This window comes from Patiria miniata, unplaced genomic scaffold, assembly GCF_015706575.1.
Source record: "Patiria miniata isolate m_02_andy unplaced genomic scaffold, ASM1570657v1 HiC_scaffold_1, whole genome shotgun sequence".
Classification (NCBI taxonomy): Eukaryota; Metazoa; Echinodermata; class Asteroidea; order Valvatida; family Asterinidae; genus Patiria; species Patiria miniata.
Window position 1 is genome coordinate 17520663 of NW_024037047.1, and position 15923 is coordinate 17536585.

Below are 15923 nucleotides of genomic sequence, written 5' to 3' on the forward strand. Positions count from 1 at the left end.
AGAAGTCTACAGCTGGCATAAAATATACAGATAAAAATTCTCAAGTACAAACTAAATTTGTTCTCACGACAATCTGGAGCACACACTTTAGAAGTTGCGGTTGGGAATAAAACTAGCACACACTCAATAACTAAATACATGTATTGCAGAAAATAGCGATCTCATCAAGGGTGTCAACCCAGAGGAGGCTGTTGCCCTGTCTGGCCTCACGCTAAAGAACTGCTGTAACCCTACCCTGATAACTAGCCCTGTGTTATAGCATGTAACATTAAACGTTGATCAGAAAGCTTAGTTGAAAGCTAAGGGTAGCATGAGACGTGGTGGGTTAACTCTAACCCTGTCAGACGCAACACAGTACAGTGCATCAGGTGGAAAAGTCTGGTGCATTTTGATGCATTCAGCGATCAACACCAGTGCATCAACGGCCGCTTCTGAGACAATGAGAGCTAGTCACATTGAACAATGCCACAGTTGTATCCTGCTGCATTCGGTGACCACGGACTCTGAGACTATTGGCCTGATAAATCTAGCTACACTGGGCAGGCTTGTCATTGAGACAAGTGTTGCATGTTGCTGTGTTTAGCAGGGTTTCTGGCCAATATACCCTGGAGGGTTAGATACAAACATGACAAAAGGGAATTAAATGTACTTGCTTTCCATTTTTATAATCCGGATTTCGAGACTTAAACACCACTTCCATGTTGTCCACTTTTCTTAGCAAGTCTGACTAACTCATCTCTGATAGCTGCTACAAGCTGACCTGACTTATCTCTGCCAGCAACATCTCTACTAACATCAAACTCATCATACCCATCAGCAACTGGCTTCCCTACACCACGCTCCTTGGACAATGTGGACAACATGTCACCTCTGCCAGAGTCTGGTTTCGGAGACTGAGGTTCTCTGTCAGATCTTAAAAGTGCCATTGCATATGGGTCTTCCTGTGGTGCAGTGGGATCATCTGAGCGTGGAGACAAGGTATAGGTGCCAATCAGTTCATCATTCAAACTGCTCTTGAGGTATGGGTCCAAATATGGATCATCTGGAGCAGTGTTCCGTAGCTTTGGAATGTCTGAATCAGTTGACAGCCTTCTTGAGCTAGTTGATGACCTTCTCATGCTGGTTGATGGTCTTCCCTGCATCAGGTCTTCTTGGCTATTTGACAGCTTCCCTTGGCTTGTTACACGTTTCTTCTCATTGTCAGTTTGCTGAGAGGATGTTAATCCTTTAATCCGTTGCTCCCTGGAGGTTTCAGGGATACTGACAGGATGAGGCATCGTCAGATGATGAGCAGCTTGATGTGGATGGTGAGTATCCTCTACACCTCCAGGAACTGAGGTCTGATCAGACCGAAAGAAGAAAAGAAGTATTAATGTTTCTCTCAGCATTCCTCTTCACTACCTTGTAGCAAAAACAGCAACACATCTTCAACCATACACTTTATAAATGAATGGGCAGGCTGTTCATATACCAAGAAGACCTCTAGCAAGTGAATGCAGTTACAATCAGAGACCATGGAGTAATCTGGGGGATGTTGCAGTTGTTTCTTTAGCATGTGTCACAATAAAAACTGGAAGGCTTAATTGTTTTTTAAGGTTATTTCGAATATCCGGTTTCCAAAATCTAAACCGAATAGTGGATTTCAAACCGAATTTCGAAAAATCTGAATTTAAATCCCACCACTACAAGTTAAATAGACTGTGATTAAAGTTTACAGGGAATATACATCATTTGCTTTTACTGTAAATTTCAGAAATGGATGGAATTGGGGGTTGGAAATATATAGCAAATATAGTTACACTGACTTTTTTGAGGTTTTAGGTTCGAAAATGCTATACAAACCAAGAAAAACAATCATTTTCCTGTAGTCTGGTTCCCTGACTACAAATAAGAAGAAACAGAGCAGTTTACATACATTGGGGAATTGTAAGGTCAGAGAACCAGTCTAGCTGGTTTGTACCCGTTCATAGGTTTGTAATCGATTGCAAACAAGTGCGATGGTCAATTGGGGCCAGTATTTGAAAAAAAAGCCAGTTTTTTCCAACGCTGATCGGCCGATCAGCGTTGGAAATTGATACAAAAATACCACTTAATTTTCTTGAAAATGACAGTATACCAGGTGCCATGATTTTACAGGATGCTTTACACTGTCATTCACTAACAGTCCAGCAAGGTATTTCAAAATGATTTGGTAGTTTTATTTTTTGATGTTTGCAAATGTTGTATTTTCCCTTTAAGTTTAAGAATTATTTATTACAGATCTATTGTGTCATCCCTGAAACTGGCTTTTTTTTGTGGTAATATCCCCTCACCAATTGTTGTGACTGGTGAAGCTGAGCCCATTCGTCTTCAGCACTGTATGGATTCCAGACGATGTTAGCTGCTGCATCTGCTTGATGGGATACAGGGACTAACACAACTCTTGTTGTTTTCTCGTCTGCATCCTTCCCATGATGACTCCTGCCGATCTCTGCTGGTGACGAACCAAACTCTCTGCCTTTGCTAAAGACAGAAAACAAAGATTTTAAACTTTTCTACTTATATTTTATTTACAGTTAGTTTTCACTTTGTCCTTATGGACTCCATTCATGGACAAAAGAGGGCACTTCTCGACCACTTTCGAGAGCACTGTGGAGGATATACTGTTTCCCTGGCCCCCTACAAATATGGGTACCGGTAGCTACATGTGTACGTGTGTAACTTAACTGTACATTCGTGGCATACTGGTTGTGCGCAGACATTATCCTAGTGACTTTATGAACATCTTCATCCCTTAAAAATTCGTTAAAGAGCCATTTTTCCTTGAAATTACAGTTAACTTAATTTTCACGGATTTTTCAGCATATTAAGCCAGATTAGGAGTCCGTGAAAACACCCTTAAGAAAGTCCTTTGTTTACCCATGGAGATAGACCCAGTGTACCGTTATGTATAACCAATGATAATCCTCAGTGGCCAGGGTCATTAAAAAAACGTGAAAATACCCTTACAGGATTAGTCCTATGTAAGCCCCATGTAAATGTCCGTGAAACATCTCAATTAAAGATTATTTTCACGGAGAAATGGACTTTTAATGAATTTTTAAGAGATGAAGATGTTCATATCAGGCATGTCAGGAGGCTGGATTCAGACTTATGCATGTCATGCATATAATTTGCATACATTACGAGGAAAGCCTCCTAATGTATGCAGGATTCACTGCTAGCTACCGGTACCTGTCCCCATATTTGGGGTCCGAAGGACAATGGGGACAGGGAACCAGACTATGCGGAGGAGACACACCGCGTACACATTCTGGATTCACGAGTATAGCGTGAAGTATAGTGCACAAATTTAAGCTACAGCATCTTGTCATGTTTGTGTGAGCGTTCAGCATCATTGGCAATGTGTTGGAATGTCTCTCCCAGTGGTCCTCCCTAACTCTCTTTTTGTAACGGGGTCCGCTCATAAGTCCGACGCCTCATAGGTCCGACGCCTCATAAATCCGACAAAATCACATCCCCTAACCAAATAAAGGCCCATAAGTCCGACGCCTCATAGGTCTGACGCCTCATAAGTCCGACGCCTCATAGCTCCGACGCCTCATAGGTCCGACGCCTCATAGGTCCGACGCCTCGTAAGTCCGACAAGTTAAACGTCTCGTTTTTCCGTTGTCGGACTTATGAGGCGTCAGACTTATGAGGCGTCGGACCTATGAGGCGGAATAAATAAATGTTATGCCTCATAAGTCCGACGCCTCATCAGTCCGAAATGTCGGACTTATGAGGCGTCGGACCAATGAGGCGTCGTACTTATGATACGGCCCCTTTGTAACCCATTGAGCAAAAACATTTGGTTCCCTTGGATTAATAAATCTTGACAATTTGCTAATTATTTTAAAATGATAAACAGCACTTAAAAAAAATCACTTTATCTGTAATTTCTAAAAACAGATAAGTATCGGCAGGGAAACTAGACAAAACATTCAAAGCAGTCAATGATTATTACAATCAAAGCAGATTATTACTGACACCATGAACTGACACCATCTGTTCATAATCAATGGTGAATTCATCAGGGAAAAGGCGAGGCACTCTACTCACATATCAGCAGCTGAACTGGTCACAGATTCCGATATTTTCCTCTGAAATAAAGTCTGTAAAAATAAACAAAAAAATTCATTCACCTTTTAATAATATTACGTTTTTTCAACCACTAATGGAAACAAATGCTTGTTAGGTAAGGTTGAAGTAATTCACAACCTTTGCAAACATAAAAAACCTACCAAGTTATTATGAAATACCTTACTTGACTGTAAGTCAATAATAGTCTCAAGCATCCTGTGAAATCATGGCACCTGGTGTGCTGTCATTTTCAAGAAAAGTGGAATTTTTGTATCAATTTCCAACGATGGTTGGCCAACCATCATTGAAAACACTGACTTTTCTTTCCCTTCAAATACTGCCCCCAATTTACCAACTTTAGTTAATCCTCATTTTTTTTTGCAATCAGTTACACATCTATGAATGGGCCAAAGCGAGTTAGTCTGGTTCCTTGACCTGACAATTCCCCAACGTCTATAAAATGCTCTGTTTTATCTGAAGTAGGGTCAGGGAACTAGACAAGAAGAACATTTTTTGTTCCCAGCATCTATATGCACAAGACTTTAAATAGGTCAGTGTAACAATATTTGCTGTAAAATACTAATAACCCCAAATCCATCCATTTCTGAAAATTACAGCAAAAGCAAATGTTGTATACCTTTACATGTAAGTTCACATTGGGATGTTTGCGGCTACGACCATTTGCTACAGTGCACTTATGGCAAAAATTAAGTCATAGCCCCAAAATATCTGATTCTGACATGGCCTTATCTTACTATACCTGATTATCTTTGGTGTTATTGGTTCGTTCCTCTTGATCTGTTGCTATGGGCGGGGCATTGGTTGCTAGGGGTATGACTGGAGAGATAGCATTCTTTGGTAAACCGACCAATGAGAAGGCTTCGTCGATCAGATTATGAACTCGTCTTCTTGCCTCTTGGAGAGCTTCAGGTCGTTTCTGCCCGGAAGTCTGAAAGATAGAAATGATACCATGTCTGAAGATCTCACCAAACAAAAGAAGATCAAGCACGAGATATTGGAAGCTCAGCTTTTGCACATCGCATCGGAAAATTTGATATCGACCATCTTCTCCTATATGCAACTGTTGTTCAATGTTTGCATAGGGGCTATTCCAAGCAAACAGAGACATGACCCCCCAAAAATGAAATTCATTCCTGAGCTTGTTTTTTACTTTTAAGTTATTGCTAACACATGTAAGGATCAGGATATAAACTCTTTTCGCTAATCCTTCATCATTTTCTGTGAAAAAAAAACAAGTGAATGCCACAATTTGCAATATATTGCTCTTTTATACACAAATCTTTACATTTATTTTGGATACCCATCGACCATGCTTCTTTAGAAATCTGTTATCTGGAATACCAGATACGACATCTTGAGTAGCGCCTCTAGATTGGAGATTGGAGTTACAGTTTCTCATACAGTATATATACATTGATTTGAATATCTGGAGTTAAAGGACAGTTTCCGTAAACATTGAACTTTCATTAATTATTTTAACTTGGGGGATTGGGGGATACTTTGAAACAATTCAATTTCGTCAAATTAGGTTTTGCCCTTCACCGACGTTTTTTAACACTGTATACTCAGTGTGTTACCTCCCGAGTGAAAGTTGGAAAACACGTCGGTGAAGGGCAAAACCTAATTTGATTTCTATCACCCCGACGCAAAAATCCATCTTATAATAGTTTATGCGGTACCCACTGCTATATGTACATCAGATTCGAACCGGCCAACCGATCCCGTTAGCTCGGTGGTCGAGTGGTAAGACATCTGCACTAGAAAGCAGGAGGTCGTGGGTTCGAGTCCCACCCGAGTGATTTTTTCCAACTTTCACTCGGGAGGTAACACACTGAGTATACAGTGTTTAAACGTCGTTGAAGGGCAAAACCTAATTTGATGTCTATCACCCCGACGCAAAAATCCATCTTATAATAAATAAATTTCTTTCTGCACATGATGTAGTTAAATCCAGTCTGCAGTTATTTGGAGTATTCGTCCTTCTTTGCAAAATGTATCCAGTTTATAAGTCTTAACTCTACCCATACACATTTTTTTCACACAAATTTTAGTTTAACACAAGACCCATTTTATTCCCACTCGCTATATACCATGGGCATGTGTTTTCAAAGGCAAGACTCCTAACTATCGGATTGCAAATTCTTCTCATCAGATGACCAGAAAAAACACTTATTTATCACCTTGATAACATTAAGGGTGGGGGGGGGGATAAGAAACATCATTGCATCCTCGGATGCGAACGACACTGAGCACTATCAAACACAAGGTGGCGCTGTTCTTCAGTATATCGGGGGGGGGGGCACAGGGGAATGGGGCAGAGGGAGGCTAACTGGCGGTCAAGGGCGGATCCAGGGGGGGGGGCCAAAGGGGGCCATGCCCCCCCCCCCCCCAAAACGAAACCAATTGTTTTTTTTTTGGTTTTTATGTGACATCGCAATAAAGGCAGGCAATGAGTACACCACCATCTTTTCCTCAAAAAAACATTGGTTAAAGTGGTCAGAAATTGCCTCAGATCGCACCACAGAGCATCTAGAATCCAAATTTTTTTCGGGGCACTTAAGCGGGCCCCGAACCCCACGCCGTAATTTTCTTGAACCACTTTTTGGGGGGACCCCCCAAAAATGTGTTCTTGGCTAATGCTGGCGGTTCACACTTCACGCAAAAACAAAAGTGAAAAATTAAGAATCTCTCTCAACAAAAAGCAAAAAAAATAAGAATCTCTCTCCAAATGCATTATATTCAATTAATTTAGGTTTTATTCTTCTCATATTTACAAAGCAATCACAAGAGAGTGTGTGTAATCCAGAATACCTGAGTGTTTACGAACACGTTTGAAGTTGGACTTTGGCTAATGTAAAAATAAGTTTCCAGGCAACAGCATTGCCATTTTGTACTGTTCAAACAGACCGCTCATTGTTGTTTGCATCGTCTAATTAGGTTCAAAATTCAGCCTCAGATGGAAAATGAAATATAAATACAATGACATTGTTTGGGTTAAAAGCATTCTTTAAACATTTGTACAAAAGGTTAGCTATGAAATATAAAGGGCAGTAAATAAGTTGCATTAAAAGTGTTAGACAGTTAAACAATTCGTATAACTATTGTAATCATGGTCCGCCTATTTCCCAGATGTTACTCCGATGGTGCTTTAGAGCTGTTTGCGAAATTTTACTGTCACAATCAAATTAAAACTACAACGAGAAACCCGATTGATTTTTAATTAACTTCAGTCACATTTATGATTGCTATTCATACTAACCAGATTTGTTGTTTTATACACGTCATGTTTTCATTGCAAACCATCGGACCTTCATTTGATTGGAAAACGGCAAAATTGATATTTTAACATAACATTATTACTTAATAATTGATCTTAAAGCTATAGTCCATCATTTGCAGCCATCCGAAAAGTAACTGGCGTAATTACTGTTGAAAAACAAACTTGGTTGAAAGATAGTAAGGGAACTAAACTCCCTGTGAAATTATTCTTTCTGGGAAGCTGTCATTTTGAAGTAATCAACGAAAGAAGGCATTTCCAACGGTGATTCTTAAGAAGCACCGTAGGAAAATTTAAATTAGTAGTTCGTTTTGTTATTCAGCGCAGCGCGCACAAGTATTGGAACGATGCACACGCACGCGCGGTTGTTATAATTCGGCGGATCAGTGCGCGACGCCGCGTTAAGCTGCAATTCAAAACAATTCAAAACATGATTCAGTAACTTTTGATTTGAAATGGAGATCCTAGAATGCTGTTTTTCTCGGAATGTACAGCTGAAGCTTAGCTGAAACTTCATCAGGTTAGTTGCTCAGTATCCTTCATTAGATTTTGAACTCTTTTGTTGCCTCAAATGAACAAAATGCACAAATTACAAATGATGGACTATAGCTTTAAGTACCCTGACAGGTATTAGGTGTTTCTTACATGTACACAGTGAAATGGCATTGAAAACTTGTACATATTTTGTGCCCCATCTTTCGTTTGTCCCAGATGAGGCCAGCCCGACTGACTGACTGAATATCACAAATTAATTGACTGGTTGCATATATCCCAGTCAATTTCTATTCCAGGCGAGCCTTTTTCATATGTGTTATATATAGCATGTACACCACGTTCTTTAGTCTAACAAGGCTTGTCCCATGTACTTTCAAGATACATGTGTCGGCAATAAGTCAATTCTTAAAGGGAATATACACCATTTGCTTTTGCTGTAATTTTCAGAAATGAATGGAATGGGGGGGTTGGAAATATATAGCAAATATAGTTACACTGACTTTTTTGAGGTTTTGGGTTCGAAAATGCTATACAAACCAAGAAAAACGATCCTTTTCCTGCAGTCTGGTTCCCTGACTCCATATAAGAAGAAACAGAGCAGGTTACATACATTGGGAATTGTAAGGTCAGGGAACCAGTCTATCTGGCTCGTACCCGTTCATAGGTTTGTAATCGATTGCAAACAAGTGCGATGGTCAATTGGGGCCAGTATTTGAAAAAAAAAGCCAGTTGTTTCCAACGCTGATGGGCCGATCAGCGTTCGAAATTGATACAAAAATACCACTTTTCTTGAAAATGACACTATACCAGGTGCCATGATTTTACAGGATGCTTTACACTGTCATTCACTTACAGTCCAGCAAGGTATTTCAAAATAGTTTTATTTTTTGATGTTTGCAAATGTTGTATTGTCCCTTTAACGTCAATGGCGAAAGTGTATTTTTTTTATACATTTGTATAGTTCATATACGTTACCACTTCAGCTTATTGTACGACATTTGAGCCATTCTGAATTATCTAAGTATAACTTTGTGAGTTCTAAGATCAGCTTTAATATACTTGATTGTTAACTTTACTTTAAGACTTAGTTATTTATAAATTTTTGCACAGCCAACAGCCCATAAATATCATTAAATACTAGTTGTAAAACGGCAAAGAATGTATATCCTTAAGTTTCTGAAAAACTACCAAAGTATATCCATCCAGTGTATCGACTTAAACCCAACTTTTTCAGGTTTGTAAACAGTATATGGCGAAACCTAACATACAGTTGTATTTAAATAGTCGTTAATTACATTCAGTACTTTCAGGATACAGTACGGTATTGATAAATACAGCAAATTTAAGCAAGAGTAGCAGTTCACGATAGTTTTGGTCCCCAAAATTGAACTTAATTTACATTGGCATGCATGTGATTAGATCTCGGCCATCGAGTGACGACAAATTTTGAAACTCGGCACATGCATAGAGCAACTCTTCCTAAACATACCCAAGAAATTTCATGACTATAGGTAAAAGGGTTTTGGAATTATGGCTAATTAATTATTCATAATACGAATGGCAATTCTGCTCTGTGTACACGACGTATATGCAAAAATTCAGTTTTCACGGCGCATAGCGCTGGAAAATTTTTCGCTACGCGGCAACCCGTGGTCCGATTTTTATGTTTTTGGTATCAAAAGATGCGCAAAGCTCGAGGCTAAAAAGTCATAACAGCTCGAGTTACGAAAAACTTTTTTTTAGAGGCTATCACGGAAAATGTTGAAGGGGGGGGCGGATCCCCCAACCCCTTTAGGGTTAAACCCTTAATATCCAGATTTACAGGACTTAAACAGCATGAGGAAAAATGCATACCACAATGGAGTGTAATGTGTCTGGAAAGAGTTGTGTCTGCACATCGGAAGTAATTTGAGAAAGCAGACACTACATTAATCAGATTGCCAAGGTATCAGTCAAACTACTACTCAATTGGGCAGTGTGGAGGCAGGCAACAGGTAGAAAGTTGCAACGGGATAGCAACTTTTCTGGAAATTCTTGTGCAACTTGGTGAGCAGAACAAGGTTATAACAAACCACTTGGAACAGAGTGAAGTACCTGGGCCCTATAATTCAAAATGGGATTATAGAACTGATGGCTAAGATGGTTCAAGAAGAAACAATCGAAACAGTTCTCCATCATGGTTGACAATCAAAGAGCATAAGCAACAGCAGAAAAAACAATATCTCAGTGGTGGTGAGATAGGTGTAGCAGAACTGCATCTATAAAGAGTTCCTTGCATTTTCCGGACTGCAAGAGTTGAATGCCATGTGAACAAATGAAATTTTTCTCAAGGAACAGGAGGAGTATAAAGATGCCAGCCACGCAAACTCAGTTACACCTAAGTGACACCAGTATCTATAATGCCAAGTCCTTTTGGTTACTCCGCCGTCAGTTTTTGTAGCAAGATGGCTGTACCACATTGTACTATCCCGTGATAAGCTCTTGGTGTTGTCAAAAAAGCAGCTGATGAAATCAACAGCAGCCCTGGATCCACGTAACTCTTAAGCAGAGCATTTGTTAATATTGAGTGTTGACCTGTACGATCATCTTCCAACTAATTGGTATTTCTTTGAAACAAAACTTTCAAAGATATTATTAAAAATCAGACTGTCACAGAATGTTGATTTCCTACTTGATTTGTACAACTTTTTACTATGTAGGCCTACATAATGACTGCGAAAAACGAAACGTTCAAAACTTCCTCAGAAAAACACACCTGGCTCTTTCTTATGGCCTTCAACGCTCTCGTGATTTGCCTTTGTGATTTAGGCCACAAAAGGGTGGCTTCAGCGTTTCTGTTCCTTTACCATATAGTATCTCGGTATATGGTTTTCTATCTCTTCTAGGCGAGAATGGTCTGTTCTGTCCCAGGCTTTTTTTGAGGAAATAACAGAATATCCTCGGAATGTCACCATGCAGTAGATAGAGAGTTTCTATGTGAGACCAGGCGACGCCTCCATCATGGTCGGTGATCTCCTCCACCCAACAAAACCCTTCATAAGTTACTTTATACAAAGACAATCGCAGGTCTGCCATGTTACTGATGGGTTCTCTCCAGCGTCTGTTGAGTGATTCTGCAACTGCACGGAACGCATTATCATCAAACTGCTTATTCAGACGGAGATCTAGCTTTTTCAACTTCGGAGCGTTTTCAGGTTTTCGTACAAATTTGCAAATATCATTTGAACTGAAAATTGTCCCCACAAGAACGAGGTTTTCAAGCTTTGACAAATACGACAGACATCGAACTAACTCGCTTGATGCACCTGTTTGGTGACTTTCACCAGAATTGGAATTGGTTTTAGAAACCGAACCTTGAATGCCAAAACCCGAGCCCTGAATCCTTGACGGCGCTGTTGAACATTGTTCACTTTGATCAGGCCGATTTGTAGAAAACGGCTCCATAGCACCCAGTTTGTGCAGTTCACCTGCCTGACACTCCAGAAGCTCATAAAGACCCAATGACTGAACGGTACGAAGGACCTCAATGTCTGACTGGTTTGGGGAAAACTGAGGCATGTCTTTGTTTCTGGACTCTACTCTTTCACGCAACTTTGCCTGTGTCCCATTTTCTGAGCACCTCTGGATATCTTCAGTTTCCTGGATGTCCTCTTCCAGATTCAATGGAAAAAAGTACTCAAAGTATTCCCGAAACTCTTCCCAGTCATCTTTCTCAAGTCGCAACAGCTCAACAGATTCAACACACAAATCAACACCTTCTACCCATTTGTCTGCATGTTCGAACAAATACGACAGCATTCTGATCGTGTGACCAGAAACGCCTCCGAGACGAACTTTCCCTCCATCAAAGAGGCCGACAAACTTGGCATTCAACGAACCTTTGCATTTTCCTTCAAAATTCAGCAGAAGACACAACTGGATCATTGTTTGCATTCCAATGACATTGGTTGTGTCATGCTTTGTGCAGTCTGCTATCTTTTGCACAAGTCCACTGCAAACCGTTTGACTCTTCCTACACGCAAACGCATATTTATTTGAAAACGTTTCAGCTGCACTCATCAAATCAGTGTGCTGAAGTTCAGCCATCCAGTTTTCATCTTGTTCAGCAGTACGCGCCAAGGAAAGACCAGCGCAGAAGTCCCGAAGTATTTCAAGAACAAAGTAAACATCTGCATCTCCTTCACAACGGACAAGACCAATCTTAATTGCCACGTCTAAGATTGCCTGACCGTTATAGCATGAATTCATGAAATCTGTTTTGGAAAATGTCATTGGATTTCCATATTCAAACATCTTAGGCAGAAGGACCTTTCCCAACGTTTCCACTATTTCAAGCTGTGTTTTTGAAAGGCCCGTTACATTATCAAACTCAACAACTTTGTTCAAAGCCTCATGTGTTCTGGTATCGTCATCGCATCTATCACTGCTTCTCTCAAACAAACACTTCACCAACCTGATAAACAAGTCGCCCATACTCGGATCACCTTGGAAAGCCAACCCTTCAGTCCAAAGGGATAACTGACAAAGAGTCGTTATGATAACGGGAAGACAAGCCACATGTGGGTGTAGAATGTTTGCGTCTAAGTAGCTGTGAATGAGTGAATGCACTCTTTTATTTTGATTTTCACGGCTGTTGTCCGATTTGTCACAACCACTTTGTAACTCTGTATCGTCTTGTTCCTTGTGTTGTTGTGTTTTATCATGATTTTCCCTAGTTTTGGTAGTAATTTTATTGATTGCATTATAGTGGCTATCAACGTACGTATTAGCGCTTTCTTGCGTAAAACCAGCAATAATTATGTGACGCAGTTTATGATGTTTGCTCGTTTCTTCCGCCAACCTTGCACGTCTTGCACTGATCACTATTTGACACCCCAAAAGACCTTGTACCGTCATGATCTCCATGACGTTGTCTATGTCGTGTGTGTCATTGCAGCCATCAACAAGAATGGCCACTTCGTCGGGGTGCCTTGAACAGTATTCATTGATCGAATTTGCCCAAAGCCTTGTGCCGTCTTTAAGCATATATCGAACAATTGCTTGCCCAACATTCCTAGCTTCTATGAGAATTTTCGCCGGTAGAACAAAGACCATCTTTTTCTTACCGAGTACTGCGTGCGGTTTTCTCGTTGACCAATCAGATGCCATTTTGCTTAAGAAGGCAGTTTTACCACAACCTGATCTACCTTCAAGGAGTACATGACAACTCGACAATTCAGAGATACCGTCATCAAAGATTTCAGACTCTGACTCTATTCTATATCTAGCTCTACAACCTGCAATAGATACATTAAGGTACATTTCCAGTGGTGTGTATACATCATCCATCGCTGCGTAGCTGTCATCACCTGTCACCCAAGGCGTGATGGGCAGTCTGTTCATTTTCTCTGACACAAACTCCCGGATCATCGTAGCAAGCGTGGACACGCTAAATTTTCGGACATCTTCTGTTAAGAAACATAGATTACCAACATAACAGCGTAAAATAATTAATACTTTTGCACATTGTGTTGTTTATTTTTTTGTACTATGAACCATACAAGATGATAATATTCTGTACTGCACAATCGATGGAGTACAATCAAGTATAAAAATACTGCATGATTACACCAACAATAAATTAGCCCCTTTTTCAATGTCACTTACCTGTTACAGGAATTGGGTGGTAGACAACTTGCTCCAGATCGTGAGTTGGATTCCGTTTGCGTAGCTTCCACATCAAACACGCAGTGATACCAACGAGAACAAGTAAAGAAATAGACACAAGTGCAGCTACGAGACCAACGTTAGAAGGCTGGATGGAATCTGTTGAAGTAAATGAGAAATGCAATCACATTCAATCATCCCCAGAACAGATTTCCAGAGAGTGTTTGTGTATGATTTTCTGTGAATTGTGGATGTGAAGAAAACAATCATATCAAAACATCTGGACTATCTATTCCTCTGGACGTATCAGACGGCGATTATCCGATAACTTCCTCATTTTTAACATAGCCGCATTCATCACATCATGGACCAGATAAACACATTTTTCTTCATTTAAACAAAGTTCTCATTTATGACCACAAAATATGTAGGGAATCTTACCTTTCATTATCACATCCACGTAGGACCTTCGTAACGCTTCGCCATGGGGAAACACATGACACCAGAATCTGAGAGCATTTTTTTGAGAGCAGTTTGTTAGAAGGAGAGAACCTTCAACTGTTAAGCCGAAGCAGGCGTGGCCGTCTTTGTCAGACAGCCATTTGGAGCCAGCTGGTAGATCTAGCTTGCCAACCACAGTGGTCAGTTGTACATCAACAGCACCAAATGACCAAATCAACGTGGCTCTGCTACCTATAGGTACACCTTCAATGGCTGGACAGCGCAGTGTGAATTTGCTATCCGATGCAAATGTTTTGACGTCTCCTTTAGTTGCGCTTCCTCCATCCAACGGAAACATATCTCCTGTGTAATACAACAATAACAACAAGTGACAGCTCAGTGTTTTAAAAGCAAGTAGTTCGCTATCAGCGACCAAAACTCGTATACAATGACACTTACATGAAGAGGCAAGAGTCAAACGTACAAACAGAATTGTCGTAGATATAAACAATGTTACACTAAAAGTCAAATGAGCGTGCGGAACCAAAATGACCCCACCCCATGAAAGAAACGACTAAACATTTACCAATTACACGGACTTCAACAAGCCCTTCATTGGCTTCAGGGTTTGCAGAGCAGCTGTAGTTCCCACCGTCTTCCTCATCAACGGACTTGATAACCAGACCGAAGTCAAGAGCAAGGTCAAAGGATGGATCATCATTAACAGTATTGGTGGACACCGTGTAATTGACGAGGAGATGGTGGCTAGAGACATCAACTTTAAACCATTGCACTAAACATGTTGCATTGCCAGGCGTCCAAGTTGTACAAGGAATGATCTGCCTCGTTCCCTTCAGCAGGTAGAATGATGCTTCTGATGCCCTGAGAGGACCAAACAATGGAGTCTCACCTGGATTACGTGAACAAAGATGAGATAATTAATGTTTAACTTTGATTGTAAGTGTACATGCATATGGACTATAAAACGCTCTTGTTCATGTTGCGAACATGATGTTCATATTAATTGACGATGCTTAGGGACGGCGCAAAATTTACAGTTGTCCGATTATGATATTCATATTTGAAACCATCTTAATAAAACAAAATACCTGATACGTGGACATCTGTGTAGCAATCGGTCTGTGATCCGTCTGACTGAAATACATGACACCAGAACCTTGCTGCATCATGTAAAGCACTGACAGAATTAACTGTGAGTGTTCCGTCGCTGTCAATGCTGTAATAAACGCCATTTTGGAACTGTAGTGTAGCACCATCAGCAAAACGTGTATCAATGATCTCTGTATCTTCAGTTATGCCATCTCCCATTGACCAATACGTTGCGTTCGGTGTCAATGACGCGCACTGACATGGTAGCGTCTGTCTGCCTTCTCGCTGCAATGTAGCAGTGGACGATGTGTACTTGGTTCTGGCCGGAAAGGAGTCCCCTGAATACATGTAAAGGCGACACAATAATTGCGTGTATTAAGAGTAGCAGTCCGTCAAAGAGCACAGATATCTCAAAATGCAGTAAAGAATTATGGTATAGTATTTTAATGTGTTTCAAAGTTGAAAAAAAGAAAGAAAAGAAATTGACTGGAGAGGGGTTTCACCCTGCGACCTCACGATTGCCGTTCCGGTGCTCTACCAACTGATGAACCATCGCACCTTTGCTATTTTCCAGATGGGCAGCATTGCTTATTTGCAAGGCAAGCATGATGACTTTGGGATTGATCCCTAGCTACACGGCACAATAAGCCATTTGCGTGTTAAATTTGAATAAAATCTGGAACGCTGACTTAATACAATGCTTTGCACGTTTTAACCTAGCATTCTCCCGACCAAAGAGACTGTTACTATATCACATGATTCGGGGCAAGCCTTATGCTAGCAACCCCCAGCTCCGGCATGGTCTGGTGTCTTTGTGCCATTCTCACCCATT

The 15923-nt window shown here is 40.6% G+C and overlaps 1 protein-coding gene across 3 annotated transcripts in view; it reads right to left on the bottom strand.

Moving 5' to 3' along the window:
- Positions 1–491: 491 nt before the first annotated feature.
- The window catches only part of LOC119724005 (signaling mucin HKR1-like), a 63152-nt gene continuing 47720 nt past the window's right edge, over positions 492–15923 (bottom strand). For 2 of the 3 annotated variants that reach the window (XM_038194943.1, XM_038194935.1), the window contains exons 13-16: positions 4862–5050; positions 4081–4133; positions 2313–2502; positions 493–1340 (exon numbers count right to left, since the gene is read on the bottom strand). In XM_038194943.1, the coding sequence (XP_038050871.1) occupies positions 684–1340; positions 2313–2502; positions 4081–4133; positions 4862–5050 (1089 nt within the window). In that variant the 3' untranslated portion in view covers positions 493–683. Of the gene's footprint in view, positions 1341–2312; positions 2503–4080; positions 4134–4861; positions 5051–15923 lie in introns of all 3 variants that reach the window. The other variant, XM_038194929.1, reaches the window with a different exon arrangement.